A 26,398-nucleotide genomic window follows, 5' to 3' on the forward strand; every position below is an offset into this window, starting at 1 on the left:
CGCGTGGTGGGTATCCCGTAAACCGGATCCTGCGATTTCGAACACCACTAGATTCTCAACGTTCGCCCAGTTCGCCGTCTCTCTTTTCCGGCAAGATTTCAATTTACCGTCGACATTGGCGCCGGCATTTCCAATCTGCCCCACGTACGGTATTATCCAATTTTGCTGGCCCTTTTACATCGACAAAATGGCCAAACCAAATCTTTGAAAACGTTTGAAATGGATTTCATTTACTACGATCTCAGTGTTAAGTCAAGAATAAATTTCCCTTTTTTTGATATGTCGTTTATATTTTTGTATTGTATGTTAATGTTAATGTAACTGAAGCCATTAAGTACCACAACAAGACGATTTAATGTAACGAATTTAATACCTTATCATCACTGCATTCCACTACCACCCCACTTAAAAAGAAAAGAAATCTTTTGACAAAATTGTAAATCTTACACTTTCTGGCACTCTGAAAAGAACAACAATTTCGGAAAAGAATCACCGTTGTGAGTAGAGTTTGCTTAATCTTATGTTGACAAAGGAATGGATTTTGTTTACTGATCAATCGAAGTACAACATTTTTGGAAGTGATAGTCGGGCAAAAATTTAGAGGTGACGAAACACGGCGGTGAAGCTGAATAATTTGCTACCAACTATAAAGCACGGCGGAGGCAGTGTTATGGTTTGAGGAGTTATAGTAACAGCGGGTGAAGAAAAATGTTCAGAGTTCATGGATCGAAATCAATGTAAAAGTATTTTAGAACAAAGTTTATAGCCATCAGTGGAAAGCTTGGGTCATGGGGATCGCTGGATTTTCTAACAAGGCAACCCCAAGCATACAACAAACATTGTGAAACACGAGTTGCTATATTATGCACCCAGGCAGCTCAATATACCTCCTCAGATCACGGATTTGAATCCGATTGAACATGTTGGTGAGCTATTTGAGTGTATTCGGCACTCTAAAATAACAGTTGCCAAAACGTTGAAATCTGCGATACTGAAATCATAGAGCAGAAGAGCCAACATATTTACTTGCATCAATAATTATTTTTACTTAAAATCCGTGATATACACCTGTATATCACGGACAAATGTCTATATATACAGGGTGTATCAGGTATGAGTAGAAAAAATTTGAGAGGTTACAGGTCCCCTTTTTGTGAATAAAAAATTCTTATAACACAATGTCCCATTCTTTGCCATTCTTAAGATATGATACGATAAAGGTAAGGGTTTGAAAGTTTAAGTACTGCTGTATAAAGAATTATACTAAGCAGGCCTATGTAGCTTTAATTTGACACATAAAAGTCATTTTTGAGATCTTTTTTTAGAGGTTGTTTACTTTATACGAATAAATTTATCACTTCTGTTTTAATAAATGAACTTACTTATTGTATTAAAAACAACAAAATTACAAAATTAGAAACAAATTACAAATTGCAAAGCAAAGCCTACTTAGTATAATTCATTAACCAGTAGTACTCAAACTTGTGAACCCTTAACTTTATCATATCATATCTTAGGAAGGACAAAGAATGGGACCTTGTGTTATAAGAATTTTTTATTCAGAAAGAGGACCCTTCAATTTTTTTCTACTGATATCTGATACACCCTGTATATATAGACATTTGTCATTTTAATTTTGGTGATATTTGATAATTTTTTGTCCTGTAGCTACTGGACACTTTTAAACACATTTAAAGGGAATCTTGAGGCCATTTTGCAGCGCTCAGTAATTTAAAATGCGGGTCGAAAGATGACAAATACAGTATCAGGATCCTAACTCACATTACTTAGAGAACTAGGACACTATTCAGTTTGAGAGAAATGTTTTGCATTTTAGACAAATTGTTAAGTTACTTTTGAAGATATTCATCAGTTTGCCGTAGATTACCCATGCAAGATTCTTCTCTTCAATTCGCATGATTGATTGTCTCTCGAACTTTTCTGCGAGTTCCACCTCATCATTTTCAAAGTTAATGTTTTCAGTAAAAATTTGTTTCATTTTGTTTTGGTTATATTGATTTTGAACCCTACACTGGCACATGCTTGGTAGAGGTGAAGTAAAGTTAAGTCTATCTTCTTAAGATTGCCAGAGAACAAAACTATATCCTCTGCAAACTTTACATTTGTTACAAATCTTTCCAACCCAGCTTTTTACATGCTTATTCCAGTATTGTGATACACAGTTTAGGAGATAACGCGTCACCTTATCATAGAGGATTCGTGCTTTCATGGAGAGTCACTGACCTGGTCGCATTTCTATATACATACAGACATGCCTGAAATGCGTCCAAAATGACGTCAAACTCTACTGTGTCAAATGTTTTATAAAATCCACAAAAGAGATAACACGCGGCCAATTGTACTCCATTGTTTTTTCGATAATCATTTTGATGCTGCAAAATGGCTGATGGTGATCATTCGTTATAAATCCTTTACGAAATCCCGTTTGTTTTATCGGATTATAGAAGTCGAGTTTCTCTTCAAGTCTAGTTGCTAGCATTTTTGTAAGGAGTTTATAGAAGTGACAGAGCAGACTTATTGGTCTATAATTTTCTAATTCGCTTGGGTCTCCTTTCTTGTAGATTAGTATGACCTCAGTTTTTGCCATCTGTTTGGCACTGTACTGTTAAAAAGACACATATTGAACAGGTCCTTTATTTTCTTTAGTAGACATGTACCTTCCAATTTTAATTGCATCAGCGACTACATCATCTTCGCATGAGGATTTGTTGTTCTCTTTGTTAGTGCTAAAGTTATTTCATCTACTATGATATCTGGCATAATAAAGAGACACTTCAGGGAATCCCCTCACTAACAGAGATCACAGAGATGTGTTGTATATCACTACGATTGATTGTTAGATGGTGGTGCGAGAAGTTTTTCAAATTATAATTTGATGTTAGTGTTTTAGAGTACCATATTATTATTATACACAATCCTGTTCTTCTTAGTCATTCTTCTTTGTAAAGTGGAGACAAAACAATACTGTTTTACTCAAAGTCATATAAAATAGCAAATAGGAAATCAGCACATATTTAATAAAATACCTAACCTTAATTTCTGGATCTTAGTAACAATATTTTTAAACTATTCCCAAATTGTTTTATTGTTACTTACCGTTAATACATCAAAACAAATTATTTGATGCACAGTACTTTTAAAAACCCAGACTTTTCAGAATAACCAACTTTTATTTTATTGGACAGATAAAACGATGCAGACGTGACTTTTTTCCTAAAAACCAGTTTACAGAAGAGCTTTAAAGGCATGAATACAGATGGTGTAACAAATTGCATCTTATATAAGTTTTAGGGATATCCGTTCTTCTGGGACCAACACAACTTAGGAGACTCTTTCCTATTGAGCGTGTAGTAGTAATGCTGGAGTACTTATTAGTTTGTAAAAATTATCCCGAGATATAACGATTTTTCCAACCGTGAAATGCGGGATATAGACCATTTTGGCCAAATAAATTTTAATCGACAATCATAACGTGATTTTCATGGTTATCGATTGTTATTGTTGTTTATTTATTGCTGTTATTGTAAAAAAGTTTAGAGGTAAAATTGCATTGCAATGTTTAAACACGAAAATCGCTCCATTTCAACATAAACACTTTTGTTTATCTTTCCACATAAAACAAAATTGTGTTTTAGATGTATTACTTAATAATCACATATGCCAAAAACAATTTTTGATTCGTTTGATAAGTTGGGATTCGTTAAAGTTTTATTTTTAATTTTTTTACGAAACTAAGGGATAATTGAAGAAAATAAGAAATAAAAACTAAATTTAATTATAGATCTTTTGAAAGTGATAAATTGTTCTGTCAAATGGGATATTCGCTGTTGCATGGAAACCCTTTTATGCGAGTTACAAGTGCTTAATCCACTCGACAGAGGCAATAGATTGTCAATTACACCGCTGATGTTAAAAGCGTTGTATTTCGCTGGGATCCGTTCTCGTAACAAGAGAAAGAACGTAAAGAATATAAAAAAATTGTAGACCTTTTTCCTAACGTGATTAAGTGCACATAGAATACATAAAACGGGAGAAAGTATCCAACAATAAGGCTACATTCACCTTCTAAATCGCCTGGAACCATCTTACACGTCCCAAAACCCTCTTGGAGTTGCTCTCCAAAGAGAAAACCCTCCCCACATTTCCTTTATGTAACGTAAGTGTAAAACACAATTACCGACACTAATAACACGGCAACCAATTTTCTCTAAGGGAAACAGAAACCCTAACATTTCAGAATGTTTTTCTATGTTCTAGAACGAATTAAATATAAATTAGTGTATTTAGAATTATAAAAAAGTTGTTATGTTATATTAAAATATAAAATAATTAAGTTCATCAAAAAAGTTTTCAACGTCATATTTTAAGCTAGTTTTGCACCCTACTACGAGGGTCTGATTATATCGATTTAATATTTCGTGTGGTCATCAGAATTTGATTTTCGCCATACACCACATTATATCCGGTCTGGAAGCTTCGAGAACTCATCGAGAATTCTATTTACATTAATTTGTAATAGGTCGACACTCGACGATCGTATACTGAACAAAGTTCATTTCAATCAATAAAGACGATCCCGTTAAGAAACCTAAAGGATTTATTAAATTACACGAGAAATTTTAAACCTCAAAAGTTAATAAAAAGAAAATTTCTTTTTTCTAGATAATAAAGACGTTTTTCTTTTCCAATTTGTAATTTAAGACGAGTGTGAGGATGAAAAGATGGGAACTTGAGTTCGTGAAGTTTGTGAATGACGTCTATTGAATTTTCAGGTGAAAATATATTGTTCACTTGGAGGTGAATTTTGAAGATGAAAAAGGATTTTTACATAAAAAAGGTAGTTTAAAGTAAAACCAAATTTTTAAGAGTTAAAACGAAAAAAAGCGAACTTTTAATAATAATTAGAGTTTAAAAGAAGTTTTGTTTAAACTTTCATTGAAAAGAGGAATTATGGATGCTTACAATGTTTCAATCTTAAAACCACTTAAAAATGTTTAATTGCATCAAAAAAATTTCGCATCTCGATGACACAAAGACTCAAGTCATAGAAAATCTTTCAAATTTATAATGAAAGGGGCACAGAAAGATTTCAGTCAAGAAATCGACATTCAAGTACTAGATAGGTGGAGGAGAATAGGTAGAAACTCCTTCCATGTGTTTCGTATATTCTGATCATGTCTAAAATGAAGTAATCAACATCTATGTCCAGATTCTAAACAAAAAATGATTGATGAGAAAAATAGCGCAACGATTTTTCTATTTAAGTTGATGAAACTTTTTTGACATGAAAAATCATGACAATCCTTCTGCATTCGATGCGTTGACAAAAATTGCGATCAAAGAAGAATTCTTAGGATTTTAACCATTTGAATCTCAAGGGGAGTATTGCAACCTTCCTTGCTAAAGGCATAGAGGTTTATTCTATTTATTGCAGACTCTTAGCTGTCTTTCCATCTTTCTCTCTGCAATCTCTGGAAATCTTTGACAATCTATTCCTTTCTAGTTGTTTCTCTAGATGGTAGGTCTTAGTAGAGAATACGCTGTCTTGTTGACATGATTTATCACGATGCTCTTGAATTCTCCATAAGATGATAAGTTTATGCCCAAGTAAGTGTAATCTGCTTACTGTTGTACCTTGGAAAACAGCTTCATGGATGTGTCTTGTAGGAAAATTCCTTGGTAATTCTGTCAGGCTAAAGGCTAATACAGCTTCTGAGAGTGGTTTTGCTAATCCTTCTTCTCCCCACTCATTAGAGATATTGTCTGGGCCTGGTGACGTGCCGTTTTTACTTCTTTCATTGTGAATTATTCAATTTTATCAACTTTTTCGACATCTGCTTCCTCTAGTATTTGTCCATCGGCGGAGGTTACATCACATATTCTTTCTGTATGTACACAGACCTTGAAAGTAACTGGTCCACTTGTCCATTGATTAGTTATTTTATGCCGCTGTTTCGTTTATTTCCTTTTTCGTTATTCTAAGCAATTTCCAAATTGCTTTTTAGGTTCCACATAGGTTATTTTGCATTTCTTTGGTAAACTCTTCCCAATGTTCTGCGTTTCTCTTCCTTATTCTTCCTACTTTTCGAAGTCTTATGTAAGTTTTTGTATAAACTCGTAGGTGTTGGGATAGATGTGAAGCAATGGCTGAAATAGAATTGAGGGTTGAACAAAGACTTAATATGAAGTACCTCAAGGTAAATTTCTCCCATTGCGCATCCAGCTGAGTAAATTCAGCTATTACTGACTTATGCTCGATGCGTGGAATTCAAAATTCTTCTTGAACTGTTAAGGAAATCGCAAATTTTTATACCCCTATGCCTGGAAGATACCCTCTTAAAAATCTAAAATGGAAAATGTGTTTAGAAACACTACATTTTTTGATTAGTTTTTTCAAATTTATCGATTCGTTCTATAGCATTGTTTTGAACATTGCTATTATTAATTCTTCACAAAAATGTACTCTTTTGTCAAAATCGTCTTCAATTAGCTCTTGATGTATTCAAATTCCAATTACACCAGAAATCAGACGTAACAAAGTCCTAACATTTATGCCGAAATGACCCAATATTTAATAACTTAAGCAGCTTCCATTCTAGTTACGAGTAAATTTGTTAATAAAATTTAGGACATATCTATGAGATGTACTCTTATTCGGCTGGCTTTCAATAAATGTTACGACATTACATCGAGCACATTGACTATCACCTTAATAAATTAACACAATTTTAACCCTTTCTCACCTATGCGAAGTTAGCCCCCAATTAGATAAGATTTTACATGTATAGTATTTTGATTATAACAAGAGAACCAGTCAACCGATTTCGATAAACAATGTCTCATTCGAAAGCGTAATCTTTGACCAATACGAAAGTGGAAATGCCCGATTCGAAATCTCTTTCGAATTTCGCTAAAATGCCAACATAATGTGAAGGTAGACGAAAATAACACAAAAATGCCCTTTTTTAAGTGCTGATAACTCGTAAACGATGTACCCGATGATCAAGATCTATACATCATTCGATTCGACATAGTGTCTTCTATCGAAATCACAAAATGCCCGATTTCAATTCTCTCCCGTTAACCTTGTACAGCCCTCGGAATGACACCTTGTTCGGCTCGTTGTTTATGCACATGTGAACGCCCGAAAGTCTAGCCCCCAATATAAAAAAATTAATTTAAACTAAATCGACTATAATTAGAGAACGGTTTGACGGATTTTAATGTTTTATATCTCAATTAAAAGTTTGTGTCTGGCTGAATGCGCTTGTCGAAATGCCCAATTCTAAATATTTAGGGATTTTGATTAAAACACAAAAAAACGAATTAATCAAACACATCAATTATCTCCTTAACTAATTGACCAATTTTACTCAACAACATCTCGATCAAAAGTATGATCTTCAATGAATGCGAAGGTGGAAATGCCCGATTTCAAAATTTACTAATTTTTTGCGTACGGCTATTACAATGACCATGCGAATCTGACGACTAGAAGTCTAGCCCCCAATATGAAAAAATTAATTTCAACTAAATCGACTATAATTAGAGAACGGTTTGACGGATTTTAATGTTTTATATCTCAATTAAAAGTATGTGTCTGGTTGAATGCGGTTGTCCAAATGCCCGATTCGAAATATTTAAGGATTTTGATTAAAACACAAAAAACGATTAATCAAACACATCAATTATCTCTTTAACTAATTGACCAATTTTAGCATCAACATCTCGATCGAAAGTATGATCTACAATGAATGCGAAGGTGGAAATGCTCGATTTCAAAATTTACTAATTACCTGCGTACGGCTATTGAAATGACCGACTGGAAATCTAGCCCCCAAACTTTCGATTGAGATATAAAACATTAAAATCCGTCAAACCGTTCTCTAATTATAGTCGATTTAGTTTAAATTATCTTTTTTATATTAAGCGATAGACTTTCTTTTGCAGGAAGTGTTAAACATTGAAGTTCGATTAGTCCGTTTTATTTTAGTAAAATGACGTAAGTTTTATTTGAAATGTTTCGAGAAAACGAGTAATTTTTTATTGAAAGGTTGAGTTTTAAAACCAAAAAACGATTTAAAACCGCTTCGGCCCGTCGTCTTTACATTTTTTGTTTATTCACCTCCAGTATTCCTTCTTCCCACAATAAATTAAGGAGGGGATGTTTGGAAGTTGATTCGCTAATAACGCATTTTAGTTGATATGGGGGCATTTAAGGGTGATAAAGTAGTTTAGAAAAATAAAACTTATTACTTAAATTAAGTGATAAATGCGTGCTATTTATGCTAAGTGTTAGGTGATATTAGTGCTGTGATATAGGACATCATGGGATTACTATTTTATGGATGTTGAAGGATGTGAAGGTATCGTATTAATTCTTTTTTTTTTGTCAAAATAAATTAATTTATCTTTTCTTTCCAGCTGAGCTTCGAAGTAAAATCCAAGGGATACAACATCTATTCGGTGAGTCGTTTTCAATTATATTAATTGACCAAAACATATCTGGAAAATTCGCGATTTGAACGGTATAATTTTTCCAGATAAAAACCGTTTGAACGCTACTCACTGGAGTGAGCTTGAAAAACGGTACTATTATCAACATTATCAAAACATGAAATAATTTGAAATTGAGTGTAAACCACTCCAAATAATACTAGTATAATCTAATTCAAACTTTTTAATGGGGGAGTCTCTTTTTTTTGTATCAAATAAAATGATTTCATTGGAAATTTTTTGCTACCAAATTATGTGGTATTTCAATTTAATCTTTTGCATATGTTTTCATGATATGCAAATGATTTACTTATTTCAAAAGAATTGTTTATAGAAAATAATTTTTACATTGTCCCTCAACCAAGTTGGTGCGTGGATTGTCTAAGTTGCTGGTTGATACAATATCTATTCTTGCAATAATCTGAAACTCAAAAATCAAATGATGTTCTTTTCTATATATGTACTTGTGATTATCGTTTGAACTAGAACTAAGCAAAAAAAATATTATTGGCAAAATGGCGCCTAGTCAAATTAAGATAATCGATTTTGTTCTTCAAATCGATAAGTTTATCTCAAAAAAAAAATCATGTGTATATCGTATCAGTTTCTCTGTAGGTCATACGATAGAAAGATGCTATTTGAAAGTGCAGTTCAAATTTCAAGTCAATCGAATGAGTAGTTGTTTAGGAATCGTGTTAACCAGATGTAAAAAGGATGTTTCGAGAAAAATGCACTTACAGTTTCTCTAATTATTAAACCGTTCTCTAATTATAGTCGATTTAGTTTAAATTAATTTTTTTATAGTGGGGGCTAGACTTTCGGGCGTTCACACGTGCATAAACAACGAGCCACACGGAACACGGTGTCATTCCGAGGGCTGTACAAGGTTAATGGGAGAGAATTGAAATCGGGCATTTTGTGATTTCTATAGAAGAAACTATGACGATTCGAATGACGTATAGATCTTGATCACCGGGTACATCGTTTACGAGTTATCACTACATAAAAAATGGTCATTTTTGTGTTATTTTCGTGTACCTTTGCATTATTTTGGCGTTTTAGCGGAATTCGAAAGAGATTTCGAATCGGGCATTTCCACTTTCGTATTGGTCAAAGATTAAGCTTTCGAATGAGACATTGTTTATCGAAATCGGTTGACTGATTCTCTTGTTATAATTAAAATACTATACATGTAAAATCCTATCTAATTGGGGGCTAGAAAAATTGGGGGCTAACTTCGCATAGGTCCCTTTCTCGCCGTTATTGATATTTTATTTAAATAAATTTGTGTTGATAATAGCAAATAACAATTTTTACTAAAGCAACGATGTATTTTCAAACAAAGAGAACTGGAACAAAACCTAATATAATCCACTTTTTATGCGATTAACTGTTTTTCGTTTACACCATTATTTTTTGCTGTTCGGTTACACAAAGAGCATCAAAGAACCGTTAACGGTATACAAACGTGCATTTTTATTTACTAAATACAGTAAAATTTCGATATACCTCGTTAGAATGGATTTCGGATATAACGGGCAAACTATTTTTAAGTCGTACTATTAATATTGTCTATTTAATACATCAGTATATTTAAAGATAAATATTAGCGAACGTAGATAGAATCCAACTCGGGGTTATTCCCCAAGTTGCTCTATTCCATGTTCATAGATAAACTCGGAGTATTCCCCGAGTTATCCATACTCATCTCTTGTCCATACTAAAAGTAGAACTAACACTAGACGTAGAACTAGAAACATTCGGGTTTCTATCTATTTCTAGTTCTAGGTGTAGTATTAGTTCTAATGCTAGTGTTAGTTCTAGTTGTTATTCGGCGTTAGATTGTAGTATATTCTTCAATGAACTAAAACTAGAACTAACACTAGTACTAATCCGTTATCGAGGTTTTACCATAACTACAAATACGTAACAAATATTTTGCATTAAAGAAATAATGAAAAATTCTCGGTTTTCATGAAATAAATTGAAAAGCAAAGACTTAAAGATTTTAAGTTAAAGCACCCAATAAATTCATCTCATTTAAAGTTATCTTGTTGAACGCAGCTTTCTGGGTACCTCCCACTCCCAACTGCGCCCCAATTGCGATATTCATAGATTTACTGCTTAGTAAGTTGTATACCCGACATACTTTTCCGGTAAAATGAATTTTAATTTAGAGTTATTACGGTTCCTGCAGGCTCGAATATTAAATTCCAGCGTCACCTGTCTTCTCCCCGAAGACTTTTAACTTTCTCAGACTGAGATGTAATCACTAACTTAACTAAAAAAAAAGGGGGGAAACTGAACCAAGCCATTTTTCTTCATCATCTCCCAATGTCTTTTTCTTATTTCGTTTTAGTTTAACGATCGTTAAGGTTTAAGAAAAGAAATAAATATAAAAATAAAGTAACCTGGATCCGCGGATTGAAATTAATTTGGCTTTGAAAGTGTTTTTTCCCTCCTGATTGCTTTCCGTTGTTTCCCGGGCGGCTGGAATTAATTAAAACGTTTGATAATTTAATTACTACTTCTTTAATTTCGGGCTCTAACTTCCAACGAGTCGTTATTTTAGATCCAATTTATCTCAAGCGACGAATGCCACGTTGTATTTATTTTAACGCCTTCGGCGGTTTAACTTTAAATATTTTTCGAAATCGGTATTAATTTTTAAAATAAGTATTTATTAAATTATTCTTGTATTGTAACAAATCGTGGAGTTTTTAATGGATTTTGTAAGGGGGTTTAATAATGAAACGAAAATTAATTAACACTGAACTCTAAAACAATGGGTTAGTTTACAATTTACAAGAAAGTTTCGACTTGCATACAAGTTTTACGTCCCAGTTTTGGTTTATTAACCATCCCTAGTTATCCGAGGAACCATAATTTTAGTTAACAAAACTTTGTAAATAACCTAATAAATCAACTTTCCTGTAAAGAATTTTATTTTATCACTTTTTTTTAACAAAATCATATTTTAATCTGATTTTCATATAAACAATGCTTTTTATTTAGCTCTTTCATAAAACTTGTTGAAATAAACTGAAAGTAAACTTTAAATCGAAAATTAAGGGATGAGAGTACCCGTGATTTTCTATTTTTTTATGCAATTCTTTAGAACCGTATAAAATGGAGCTTATTTTGTTCTATATTATAGGGCTTTTCAACGGGCTCGATTTTCCTTCTTTTAAAAGTTTATCTTTCATGAAATTTTAAACAACTTTAACAATGAATATTAAGAGCCAACTTATTTTATCTTTTCAATTCGTTGTTTCTTGAAAATTTATTTTGTTGAATGAAAAATAACGAAGTAAAAAATTAACGATTAAAATGGGCAGAAATTTTGGCAGAAAGAGAAAAATATTTAAAAGAAAATGTTTTTGGGAAACTAGAACGCTGACTGAGAATATTTTTCAAAATGGCAGAAAGACTGACACTATCATACAGTTTGTGCAGAACGAAAATAAAACCATCACAGATACAGAAATTTTTGGAAAAATGTCAAAATAATGGCACTTAACCACGTAACCACGAACCCTAACATACATTTATACAGAGAAGAACACCAACACTGATACAGAAATTAACAGAAAGAGATGTTTAAAATTCTCTGACAGATATTTCTACACGAAGGCAAAACCTCCACTATTAACCCCAATTCAGCTTCAAACGTTCTATATGCTTGCAGTTAGAAAAAAATAAGAGAAGCTGTAAGCTTTCAGCTCTTTCTGTAAGACATTGAGATAAACAAGAGTTGGTTGATAAAACATCGATATAAAGAGACAAAATGTAATTAAATAAATGTAATTAAATAAAGCTCATAATATTATAATTAAAAGGCCAACTCTCTCAGTAGCTTACCGAATACGAATGATTATTGTCGACATCAATAAGAACGACTGAGGATTCAATGCAAAGAAAGAAAGGATAATAGAATGGTTCAAGGAAACTATCTGGATGTTAAGCTTAATTGAATCATAAGCGAATAGAAAAAGAACAAAATATAAACCAGATAGCGCGCATATCATTAAAGGATAGGAATATAAGAAGAGGTTCGCGTTTGAAAAATTGTAGTGAATTCAATTCAATAAATCGCGAAGAGAACTAAATAGAGGAATTACATAGATAAATTGGATGTCTTTGAAACTGGATAAATTGGACATTATCTATAGAAAAGGAAAAATAAATTAAAATTACAAGAAGAAAGTCCTTAAAACGATACTCATCACACATAATAGCAATTAACATCCTCTTTTCAAAAAGAAAATAAGCCTTATACAACTAACATTCTGTAATTTTACGATTCACCCTGTATAATGGAAGGAAATCGTTAAAAGGGGTTGTTGGCAGAGAAGGAAAAGGAGATTTACTGTAAATATTTTTCAAGACCCCATTTCAAAGGAACCTCTCCTTCCACAACAATACAACCTACAGTTGGTGTGGGAAATTCTACTTAAAGTGACGTTTTGTGATATACTAAAGTAAATAAAAGTTTGTTAACAATTTCCACGTTTCTAAGCGTTTAAAATTTTTTAAATAATACGTGTTTAAAATATCAATAACGAAGCGATTAAATTTTTAATATTTAAAAAATTTTGCATTAATGCAAAGAATAAAAAAGAATGAAATGGTTTTATAAAATAAATTAATGAATCCAGAAACGTGATTAAGAGCATAAAGAACACAATACTCTTTGAAATGTGTAGACGGGTTCACTACAGCAAGTGGAAACATCTCACACGTTCCAAAATCCCTTCGAGCATCTCTCCACGGAACCCCTCTTCCTTTATATCACCACAAGTGTAGAGACAATTACAGGCACTAATAATATGGTTACCGTTTCCTATCTAAAGAGGAAACTACGAAAGCTTCTCTACATTTCCGTATTAAATTCATTCTTAAGGTATTGTGTCAAGGAGTTTAGTTGATTAGTGAAATTTAATGCCCATGAAATTCGGTAATAAATTCATTGAAATGGTGAAGTAAAGAAATTCATCAAAGTAAATAGCAAGAACGATAATATTAATTCACATTTTAATCTTTAATAAAAACGGCATTGTAAATGCTATTTAAATTTTGTATTTATTAACTGAAAATATATACTATGCCATTTGTTTTTATTAAGTTTTGAAAATTACAGAATCCAAGTAGCGACCATTTTTTTCGATACACATTCGAAGCTGATTCCTGAAAGTTTCGTTGGAACTGAATCTACACCTGATTCTGCTTATTAGTTGATTTTCTTTTAAAGGGTGAACCTATGGCTCTAAAATTTGAAACCCACAACAGTATTGTTTTGCGATCTGAAACCGGATCATGTCTACAAACCATGAAGTGAGTACGAAAAGTTCTCAAGGCAAGGCGAAGCAAGGCGTGAGCTACCAACCAAATACGCTAAACTGTCCTTCTCTTCAGTGATTCGAGCACAGTGGTGTTGCAAAATGTAGGAGATCATTGTGCCGGACCCTGTATATGTTCCACCGGCAGATGAACAATCCCTTGACACCTTCCTGAAAAAACTGCGTTGTTTGCGACGATACCCAAACACCTCATTTTGGGAGTTTAAACTTTCCTTACATTTCCTGATATTTGAGTCATAGTTTTTAGTACTTTAGCTCTTCATCTTACTGCAATTTAGAATAATTACGCAGTATACAGAATATTAATGTTACAATCTTGGATCTAGTACTGACTCAATTCCTACATTGTAACAAATATGACTCTTTGTAGTGACTCATTGGTGCACCAGAATTTCTATCACTCTAATTGATGGAAAGTGCCATGTAGTTGACTGGGATATTATTATTATTTTGACCTATTAGTCGTTCATGAAAACTACTAACATTACTCGCAGCTAATTATAGATGTTTTTGACACCATAAAGTCATACAGTAATATGTGTGCTAACACTAATGAAACTTAATGAATGTTGGTCTTATACTAAACCAAATAAATCTAGTACCATGAATATTCCCAGTTAAAGGGTGTATCGTTAATGAACCGTGAAGAACTAGAAAGATATTTGTGACTTATTCGTGTATCTCTACTTTTGTGATAGCTCTCAGAATGATGTCCACAAACGATCTGTTTTGGATTCAAGTTCTGGTTTATCCGCGATAACATCATTCGTGGACCCCAAGGGCGAAAAAGATCCACCCTTGTTCTTTCAACCGTCACAAAAGTTTTAGAACTTCAAGTCTATGATCTTATTCTGTGTGATAATCATCTATAACATCTGATATAGAATCCAATTTGCTCTCATAGACCTTTTATTAAGTTCTCTTGGTAATAATTCCCCTGGGTTCTGTTAACTAAACTTTTAAATATTGACAGACTTTAACTGCTTTTTTTCTGATGTCACTCAGGGCTTATTTTTAAATCTATTTTCGTCAAGCGTTCTCTGACATTCATTTTTGGGTCATATTCCTTCCTCTTTTCGTTCCTCAATTCCCAATTCCGCATCTTCCAGCAGGAAGCCTCAATATCAAACCTATATAGACTATCTCATACAAGTTTTGTACCGTTTTGCTTAGTATTAATCCCACAAATATTGCTCATTGTATTGTAATTAAGCGTAGTGATAGCCAGTTTTCGATCAATCAACTCAAGAAGAGGCCAGAAACACCTAAAGGTTTTTTTGTTATTATTTTAGACTCTTTTTTATTTAAACTCTTTCAATTGAGTCATAACTAGCAAGAGGTACTCGATTTACCGCAAAACGGAGCACTTATGGCGAACGAGATGGTCTCGTTCAAGGTGTTTAAGTGGTTAATCGTTATTGCCCAGGTCTCGAGATGTTTACACTCTCTATAATTACATTCAAGATAAATATACGCTACTTACATTACCTGTAGCATTGTGTTGATTTTTCATTTACCAGTTTTTTTTTTGAATACGATGTAGTCATGTGCTTTTTTCTTTCTCTCAGCACGATAATAATCTGTTACATAGGAGCTTTTTAATCAGATCAAGCAAATTACTCATTCATATTTCAAATAACTAGTTAATCCTAGTCGTGTAAAGAGGAAGAAGTTTCTTCAAATAAATAAGATACTTCATTACAACAAAAAATTGGAGTTTTTTTATTTCGGTGTGGTTGTAACATAAAAAAACTTATACCAAAAACCATAACTGTCCAGGTACTTTTACTCGCTGTAAAATCTCGGGCAGTTCTCTTTTAATACACCTTTTACGTTTATATTTTACGTCTTCGGGCCGAAACGGTCGTAAAGTTCGAGAAAACTGACTGACTCGTTGATTAATTCGACTCTCGAGAATTACAAATATAATAAGAATCAAAAGATTTCTGTGTAATATTACGTTTAAAACTGTAAAAGTGAATCTGAAGATCTCAACGTAAGCTATTTATATTTGCATTTTTGATATTAAATGATAAATAATAAAGTAAATAAGTTTAACATAATAAATAGTTAATATAAATGTTATTAAATCAAAAATTAATTAATTAATTAATAACATTTTGATGAGTATTATTAAATCAATATTTTTAAACGCAAATTCTCACATTTATTTTATCGGATAAATTTATTCTCATTAATTAACCGGAAAAGTATACCTTTTAAAGGGAGAGAGAGATAGAAATCGAGAACGTAGAGATTGCCCGCCATAAACAACACCCAATTAATTATAGTAATTCAGCGAGGCCCTCCCAAATTCATTCCTGAAAGCCACCTGTGTACATGAAGCAATCATTTAATTTGGTTCGAGTTAAAATTTATGTAGTTTTTCGGCTCCATTGTTTATACGTATTCCATTTTCTCTCCTTGTTTCTGTACGGGTTTAAATTTAGAACTGGTAATAAATTTTCGCATGCCGTCAAATTAAACATGTTCGATTTTAAATTGACCAGATGTCCAAATTGTCCAAAAGCTTTTTGGTGGTATCGCATTTCGGTAATAAACAACCAGGTATATACTGAAAGAGGGAGGTGGGTGTTGGTTGAAAGCTCTTCAAACTTAAAGAGCTGCTATATGGGGGTGGGTTAACTCTGCTACTGCGGCAGCTTCCGGTCTCGCCACTTAAAACCCGTTTAATCTGACCGACTAGTTAATGTGTACACTTTACTACGGGTCAAATTGCATGAAAATCGAAACCCAGTTTTTCAATTCAACCCCCACAAAAGGTAACGCAGGGTTTTACTGATTGTTTCGTATCGTTTTATTCCATACAATTGTTACACTTTGTGGGAGATGAAAACTGTTATTGACACGTATAATTAAAATGTCAACACCGGTTTTCTTTTTTTTTGTAAAATTGATGTGATATATGTTTTGAAATTGAAAATGGAATAGTTTTAAAAATCGAATTTAGTTGAGAATTGGGTAAAAGAAAGCTTTTGAGGTTCAATTTTAGTTTAAATATACATCGGTGCATCTTCGAAGCTTTGGAATAGAATAATCTTATATTCGATTTATAGATTATTGCATTTTAAAATTTTAAACTATTGTATTCACTTTGAAAATGCGAACGATAAACGAGAATTTATTTATTGTTACATTTATTAATTCGTGGGTTTTATTTATTTATCGCTTTATTTAACATTTAGTGACATTTATTATGGTACGAATATCAACGATGTTTGGTACTATTCATGTAAAAAAATTCTCTCATAAAAATAATAGTAAAATTCAAGTGAATCAATATTTTTATATATAAAAAATGTTTTTTAAATTGTATTTGATTATTACAATCATGATTGAATTTATCAATTTAACGTATTCAGTCGGGTGCAGAAATTCACATGACCAAATATGTCATTTTAATGCATAAAGTTCATTAATATTGTTATCATAAATTATGTTACATCGTTTCAATGAATGCGCTTTATTATATTAATGAACTCTTATGAATCCATTATTATTAATAAAATAATTTACTATTAAATATTATAGTATACAAGATGAGTAATGAATCAACGAATTTGCGATAATGCTGGTTGACGAGCAGAGAAATGTGGTGCTTGGCATTCAGTTCGCGAAGCTTCGACGCTGATGATACAAAAATTGTTCTTTATTACGTCGACACAGCCCACCGCAGGACACAGAATTAATACACAGAAAAAATAAAATGATAGTTTGATTCTCGCCATAGTCGTAGAATATCATTTTCCAGTTTTCCCCGCATTAAAAATTTATGAAGGCTTTAAAGGACTTAGCCAAAACCTATGAAAAAAATGGTTTGCGCAATGTCACTGAAACTCCACGTTTTGAACTCGCTGCGAAGCTTTTAAGCAGAACATGAGAAGCATAGTGAACGTTTCCACCAGGGTACAAAAAACTTCAAACGTCGATGTGCAGGCCTCTATAACGAGAACATTATAGTGGTCTACGAGTGGCTGTTAAAGCTACAGTTTTGATTTTTTATTTGTGATTTTGTATCGGTATTTATTGTTTTATTTTATAATTTATTCCATTTCACGACAAAAATACTGACCTTCGTAGACGAAAAAGAATTATTGACATATTTTGAGCTTCTTCGAATATAAACTTAACTCTATCGAATGTACAAGGCAAAATATTAAGAGATGTATCTTAATGTTAAGTACTTATCATGCAATAAGGAACATGAACCATAAATTGAGAAAAGCATTGATTTTAAGAACTTATCTAAAGAAATAATAAAATCCATCATGAATGCGATTCATAAAGCGATACCTAAGTGTAGATATCAGGGGCTGTGTTCTTTAACATAATCCAGCAGAATATTCCAAACGCCATTACAAATAAAAAAATTTTGTCCAAATCGAAATAACTTAACACACACTTTCTGCTCAAAAAAAATTAAGGAAAGACACGCAAAAGATATACACAGCACGTCGTAACAACAGGCTTTGTTATTGAGCGCAATGACAAAGCTCTGTCAAGAACAATTACAACCCAATCAGTGAAACCACCAAATAGTGCTTGAAAGAACTAATAGTAATAAGAACAACATCCATAAAAATGTCTCTTCTCAGAAACAACCAGTTACTATTTACTTTGCTAATTCAATTATGAATTGTACATCGTTGGACTCACATTCAAATCAAATAGTAAAAACACAGATAGAATGTAAAGGAGTTGCAAAACTCGAAGATAATGACACTGTCTTGTAGTACAATAAAGAAAGACGCAATAAAATGTTTTGATGATCCAAAACGCAATGTTCTTGTAGAATCAACTATTTGGCAGTAACAATTATGGCTAATAACGGTTACTGTCAACGTCAATCGACGTTCTTCGGCGTGCTGAATCTGAACCAAACAACTAACAAGACGAATCATCCAAAATTACATAAAAGCAGTAAAGATAGACTTAGAAACGACACCGTTTTCTCACGTCCAAGGTGTTGTATATTGAATTGGGGAAGCACTATCAATGTCATCAAGTTTCGGACAAGCAGAGCTCCAGTTATTGAAGTGACATGTAATGAACAGAAGGATAATGTTTTGATGATCCAAAACACAATGTTCTTGTAGAATCAACTATTTGGCAGTAACTGTTATGGCTAATAATGGTTACTGCCAACGTTCACTGACGTTCTTCGCCGAGATAACTGTGTGCTGAATCTGAACCAAACAACTAACAAGTCGAAGCATCCAAAATTGTATATTGAGTTAGGGAAGCACTTATGTCTATGGTCATGAAGTCTCGCTGACTACAAGCAGGCCTCCAGTTGTTGAAGTGACATGTAATGAATAGAGGGATAATATTAAACATTTTCCATTTTGTAAACGATTTCTAAACCATTAGTAGCTGCATCATAATCGACAAGAAATACTATTTCATCGTTGGTTATCCGGCAACTATCCGGTATCCGGCCTATCCGTCCATTTTTAAAATCCGGTCGGCTACCGGATAGTTACTAAATATTTGGCTTTGGCCGGATATTAAAAACCTATTTCTTAGTACTCCACCATTCACAGGAATTAGTACTCTTTTAGGTATTGGACACTAAGATAATAATCAAGCTCAACCCCAATAGGACTTTTTTCATTGAATACAACTTTATTTATATCAGGTTTGTCTTTAGCAACCTCATTGTAACAATCCCAATACGATATACTATAAAATCTTTTGTTGCAGTTTCGTCTAGTTTCCTTCTCTTCGCTTGTAATTCATCACCACATTCATTGCTAACAGAACTGTCGCTGTTATCACTTTCGATTATTAATTCAAGTATCCTCTTTTTAATGAACCAACACGTTTTGAAAAATAACTTTTGGTTTTTCAGAAAACAATATTTGAAGTTTTGATAAAATTTTCGATGTTGCAATTTTCATCGATAATTTTCAAAATTCGCTATAAAATTAATTTCTTGAAGGATCCTTGCGGAATTATCACCAATTATTAATTAAACTATCCTCTTTTTAATGCAAAAAGACGTTTTGAAAAATTACTTTTAGTTCTTGAGAAATTAATTTTTGAAAAAATCGACAATTTTTTCAAATTTTGCAATTTTCGCCGATTAAGTTTTAAAAATTCGTATAAAATCCACTTCTTGGACTATGAGTATGAAAATTTCCCAAAGTGTTAATAAGAGTATCCTCTTTCCAATGAACTAACACGTTTTGAAAAATAACTTTTAGTTTTTGAGAAAACAATATTTGAAGTTCTGATAAAATTTTCGATGTTGCAATTTTCATCGATAACTTTCAAAATTCTCTATAAAATTTATTTCTTGAAGGATCCTTGTGGAAATATCACCAATTATTAATTAAAGTATCTCTTTTTAGAGTTGCTTCGTTAGTTAAATCAGCATCAAAAAAGTTCATTTTGTATCTTGGATCAAAATAAGTTGACATATCTTATCAGCTTTCTTATTAATTTCATTTTTATTCAAATATCGAAATAATGTGGCAATGTAGGGTATCACTTCAGAAATGTACCAGAAATTATAACCATAATGGCCGGATAGATATGCCGGATAACCGGATATCCGGGGATGCCGAATATCCGGTATCCGACTTTTCGTAAAATCACTATCTGTTCCATCACTAGTGGTATGTATGCTAGAAATATCATCGAAATTGTTGAGATTAATTGACGATCATGACCTAAATCTACCAGACCATCGTCTTGTTCATCTACTTTTGCCCCTGGGATACTTAGCAAAAAAACACAGGAAGCAATGAAAAAGAAATTACAAAAATATGCAATACCCCAAAACCTAATACGAACTGATTAAAACTATGTTAAATATGAACAGAACACGTTTAATACATTTTATAATAAAATGTAATTGAATTATTGAATTTGTTGTTTACTTTTTAGATTAAAATAAACATTAATTATTTTGATATGAAATCTATAATTATAATTAATTGTTATGATAAATAAATATTTGCGTATATATTTCTAATTAACAATGTCAATTAACAATGTTAATTTTGTTCACAGTAAAGCCTGATATAAATTGTGTAATATATTCTGATGAAGGTTTTAAATTAACGAAATATTTATAATACTAAATCATCAATAATATACCACGCATCAGCTTATTTTTAAGAAGAACTTAAAAAATCATAACAAATAGTTCTAATTTAACAAATTTAATAACCAAATCTTTACTTACAATTAGTATGTTATGTTTAATAAATTAATAAGGTTTAGAATAGATTTTTATTACAGACTTTTCGTTGATATCCAAACTATATTCATTATTGGAACCAAATTCTTTGTAGATAAGTAGCGATCAGATATTTTTATAACAAACAAAATATACATATAGGAGAACAAAACATAATCACTTTGTTATGCCAAAAGCGTTCTATTTTTGCAGCCGAGATGATAATCTTGAAAGAGATATGTGAAAACTGAAAAAGAATAAGGGTAGAAATATGTAAATCACATAATTGATTTTTGATAACATGAAATAAATTTTTTACTAACATTATATTTGTCAAATATTGAACTGTGATAATATAATACGTGAATAAGTAATTATGCTTGAATAAGCACATTGAAGCTTTTTTTATGAAAGCCATAATACCGGAAAATTTGTTATTGCCAAATGCTTTAAGAGCATTAAAATTTTCCGTACGGTATACAAGCATGGGTTTTAATTTGAAATCGCCTGCTGCATTGCCGCTTAATAAATACGTGGGATGGTTTTTAGAAATTTAACAGAAAGAGCTTTTCCCAAAATAATCTCGACTCGCTTCGATTTGAACTTCGTTTTAACTCAGCGGCGGCGCTCACTTTTGATTTAAGTCTTCGATCTATATGGATAATAGTTGCTCCAAATTTATATATGCAATTCTTTCTCACTGCCGATTTTAGCAGAGGACAAGGTTCGTCCTTCGTGAAGCTTGAATTATATCGAGCTTTTGTTCTATTGTAAGCCATTCGCCTTTTTTTTTGTGATATAATCGTTTTCAGTTTTGTTTTTGAATAAAATAAATGCATGCGTAATTTAGTGTAATTTTACACGTCGATAACTAATAAATCATAAAAGTTAGTACAGCAGTAAAATTCACAAATGTTTCTAATGCGAAAAGTAAGCTATGATGTCATATATAACTTAGTAGTTTATATAGTTCATATTTAGAAGTTGAGAAAGAAACCACGCTATCGAGCGTAGTACGGGGAACCCCAGAAAAATGAAATATCGTATCGCACAAATTAAAATTTCGATGCAACACTTAAAAAGTTCTGTATACCTCGAGTTCTTAACACATACTTTAAGTGAAGTTTTAGATCGCTTAATGAAACATTGCGCTCCATTCTATACTCAAGTGTCGTTAAGTTACAAGGAATAAAAGACTGTTGCCAGTTCATTCGCGTAAACTCTATTCGAAAACCTTATTGAAAAACCAATAAACGTTGTTTTAAAATAAGATAATTTTAATGGTCAGCTTTTTCTGTTTTCTTAAATAGCATAAAAGTAGAGAATGTGATAAAACAACTGAAATACAGTGAATTTTAAGCACTTCAATAAAAGTAGGCAACATAGTGATATCTTATGCTAACTAACGCTACCTACTACTCTCACTAGAACTAACATAAGACCTACATCTAGAAACGCTAGAAAGAGTTCTAGCTTTGCACTAGCACTATCACTAGGACTAACACAAAACCTAGAACTAGAATCATTCGGGTTTAGCCGTCTTGAAAGACGTGCGGCTAAATCCGAATGTTTCTAGATGTAGGTTTAGTGTTAGTTCTAGTTTTAATTATTATTCAGCGTTAAATTGTTGTATATTTTTATTGAACGAAAAGTAGAACTAACACTACATCTAGAATTAGAAACATTCATTGTGTTAGTCATAATTCACCGTTAGTTCTGGTGATAGTGCTAGTGTAAAAGTAGAACTAACACTAGCCCTATTCGGGTTAAAGTATCGGAAAATCCGATACTTTCTAGTTCTAGGTCCAGTGTTAGTACTAGTTTTGCACTAGTACTGTCACTAGAACTAACATAAGACCTAGAATTAGAAACATTCAGGTTTAGCCGGGCGTCTTTCAAGACGGCTAAACCCGAATGATTCTAGTTCTAGGTCTAGTGTTAGTTCTAGTTTTGCACTAGCACTATCACTAGCACTAACACAAAACCTACAACTAGAATCATTCGGAATTAGCCGTCTTGAGAGACGTGCGGCTAAATCCGCACTTAACCAATTTGCAAAACTATCCAATGCCTGTACTATTAAGCTATAGTTCGTTTTTTTTCTATAATACTTGTCAATGTAAATTTTTTAGGGTTTCTGTTGGTATTATCTAGTACCCTTATAAAATTTATGTTGTTTTCCTGATTTTTAGTAAAATTATTAGTAACTAAATAGTTGAGGTTAAAATACTAATACATTTTTAGATAAATACGATTTTAACGAAGTACATATTTATTGTAAAAACGTGCTACAAAGTAATTAAATAGAACAAAACACCTTTTCTAGGTAAATAAATGACAAATAAACACCCCACAACATTTTTTATGCACCTTTTCTTTTTGAATAACGAAAGCTCAAACGTCAGTGTGACATATCTATTTCAAAACATGATAAAACAAAACCCCCTGTTAATTTTACCAACTTTACAACAATTTGACAGGTATTATAGAAAAAAAATAAACTATATGTTGCATTCTATGTGGGACAGTGCAAGTGCACAAATCCATATATTGCGAGTTATATGAAATTCCCGGTATTTAATTTATTTAAGGAACTTTTCTTAATTTTAACTTTTTATAAAAATCTTATATTATTGTTCTTTCAGTTTTCATTTGCAAAAATATATCCAATAGTATATCCTATTTTTCAATAAAAGTGCAAAACACCGCCGTCAAAATCATCGAAACGTTAATCCTCAACATCAGCGTTGGTTGCTTTCATTCACTTCCATTTGAACTGATTGTCAGTTAAACTGTTAACGTGGTTTTGAAAATTGGTAGTAATATAGTGTAACGCACCCTACGCGGTCAATATTACTGTCAATATCCCTTCCTCTTTTTAGTATTGAAAACCGGAAGTGAGGAAATTCGAATCTCCATCAATTCAACCCGTCAATACATCAAACCATCAATACACCACCTTACTCGGTGTACATTATCTCGATACAAAAAGATATTGACAATATTATTCTAACAATTTCTTTTTGTGTTTATTTTATTGTTAAAATTAAGATATCCAATTTAATAACTTTTTCTAAAAAAAAACAAAACTATTTACTCGGTACAATTGCGAACAATCTACATTCAAGTCGCACGTGTGTCCTTTAAAACGGTCTATTTGCCGTGAATGGTTGCAATTTCAGACTAAACGAGATTCAATTCAACCCGGTGCACATCTAAAAGATTTTTAAACCTATAATAGATGTAATTTCTCTAACTTCTTAAATCTTTTTATTCATTTATTTATTTATTATAACAAAAATAAAAGAACTTACCGATATTCTATTATGACTCGTTAACCAAACATCACCATCTTTCGTGGCTGATGTCGAAGAAGTTGCATCTTCACCTTTAACAGTTCCTTTTAATTGTCGAACGCGTCTTAAACTATAAAAATCTAAACCACCATCGTTTGCAACACCATCGTTTTCAGCAAGATTTAAAATATTTTCATTATTATCGTTAATAAACCGTTTACGTCTCGTATGATTAGAACTCTTTAACGCTTCGTACTCTTTTAAAATTTTTACAATTTCATCTCGTGTCGCCGTGCTATGAAAAATTTTATAAAAATCTGTTTCAAAATCGCGTTTTAATAAAAATTCCTCGCGAACTTCGCTAGATATTAACCGATAAACGTAATGGGCAAGTAAAATTTCGGTTATAAATATGAATAAAACACAACAGACGACACGTAAAGTATAACTTGGATTGATTTGGTAATAAGGTAAACGTGGAGACGATTGTTTTTGTAAAGTTTCAGATTTTTTTTGAATATCTGTAGCTGACATTTTTATTTGATGTTTTATTTTTTTATTTTATTTATATAAAATCTTTGTTTTCTTTTTGGCTTATAACTTTTACATTTCTCTTACGCGATGAAAACGTTTTCTATGTCGGAATTATGTCGCGTCGTGTGGGCGTCGCGACGGTCTGGACGCTACTGAGCATCGGGCTTTGTTGATTTTAGGGGGACGCGTCGCGACGTCTCAATGTGGTTCGAATTGAAACACGTGCTCTTTTAAAAAAGAATGAGTAAACAATACCCGAAAGGTTTTTAGGGAAACCGAAAAAAAGTTGATTCAGTTTTTAAAATTCGATTAAACTTTATTTAACGGATTTAAGGTGCAACTTTTGCTTTAAATTGTGGCTAAAAAAATGAATTATTAATTAATTACAGTTTGTATTATTAAATCTTTATGTAAATAAGCCATTTTGAGACCAACTTTAAAAAAATTCTTCAACTTTAATTTACACAATTTCTGAAATATAGGTTTTTTGGGTTGGGTACTATTGGTTCGTACATAATGAAATTACCTCCATATCACTCACAGTAGTCACGCAACGAAATGCAAAATGTTAGGAAGAAATGAGAATTGTACTGCCGTAAAATAATATATACAGGTGGTCCATTTAACGTGAGACAAGCAATTATCTCGAAAACAGTTCACCATTGGAGTGCGGGAAGTTAGCCCCCATTTTTTGATTTTTAAATTTTTTATTGTTGGTCTAGATTGTTCTAGAGTTGTTCTACATTGTTCCAAAGCGGCAAATCGAAAAAATAAAAACTCCGCGAGAAAACCGAAAAAACAGGTTTTTTGACTAGCCCCCCATTTTTGGAAAAATCAAATTTTCTTTGTTGTTCTGGGTTGTTCTAGTTGTTCTAGTAATCGTTCTAGAACATCAAAATTATGGGTTACAGCATTACGAAGTTATAACTAAAAATAGGTTTGGCCGCCGAAATGTCTAGTTGATTGCTGTGACTATAGTTTTTCTATTATCAATTCCATATTACAAATATATACTTATTATAGCTAACGCAATCTGGAACAGCTATTATTTTCACTAGAACAACTCTCTAAAGGGCACTTTACTCTTTGAAAATTAAAGTTTTTGGAAGTTTCAATCAGTAATTCTTGTGTCAGCGGTTTTATATTATACAATAAGAATTAAAAAACATAGAACAACCTAAAATAACTCAAACTTTGCCGATTCAAATTGTTCCAGATGTGTTTTACATTTAACACGGACATTAATTTTGCAAAATCACATATTTTTTGTTGCTCTAAATTGTTCTTGATGTTCTAGGTACTTAAAATGTTTATTTAATCACTGCGGCATTAGTTCTTTTAAACTTTCATATTAAAAATTAGTACTTACAACAATTAAAACAATTCAGAACAGCTGTTATTTTCACTAGAAAAACCTTAAATTTCAGTTGTTGTGATATTAAAAAACTAAAAAAATATGGAATAATCTGACCATCCTAATTTTC

General features: G+C 32.1%; 1 protein-coding gene across 1 annotated transcript in view; it reads right to left on the reverse strand.

Annotated features, from left to right (window-relative positions):
- LOC111419638 (uncharacterized) overlaps positions 1-24,993 on the reverse strand; it is a 91,607-nt gene extending 66,614 nt beyond the window's left edge. Inside the window, exon 1 of the mRNA XM_023052474.2 lies at positions 24,399-24,993. Coding sequence (XP_022908242.1) covers positions 24,399-24,914 — 516 coding nt within the window. The 5' untranslated portion in view covers positions 24,915-24,993. The remainder of the gene's footprint in view (positions 1-24,398) is intronic.
- Positions 24,994-26,398: the final 1,405 nt, after the last annotated feature.

Source organism: Onthophagus taurus, chromosome 7 (assembly GCF_036711975.1).
Source record: "Onthophagus taurus isolate NC chromosome 7, IU_Otau_3.0, whole genome shotgun sequence".
Taxonomy (NCBI): Eukaryota; Metazoa; Arthropoda; class Insecta; order Coleoptera; family Scarabaeidae; genus Onthophagus; species Onthophagus taurus.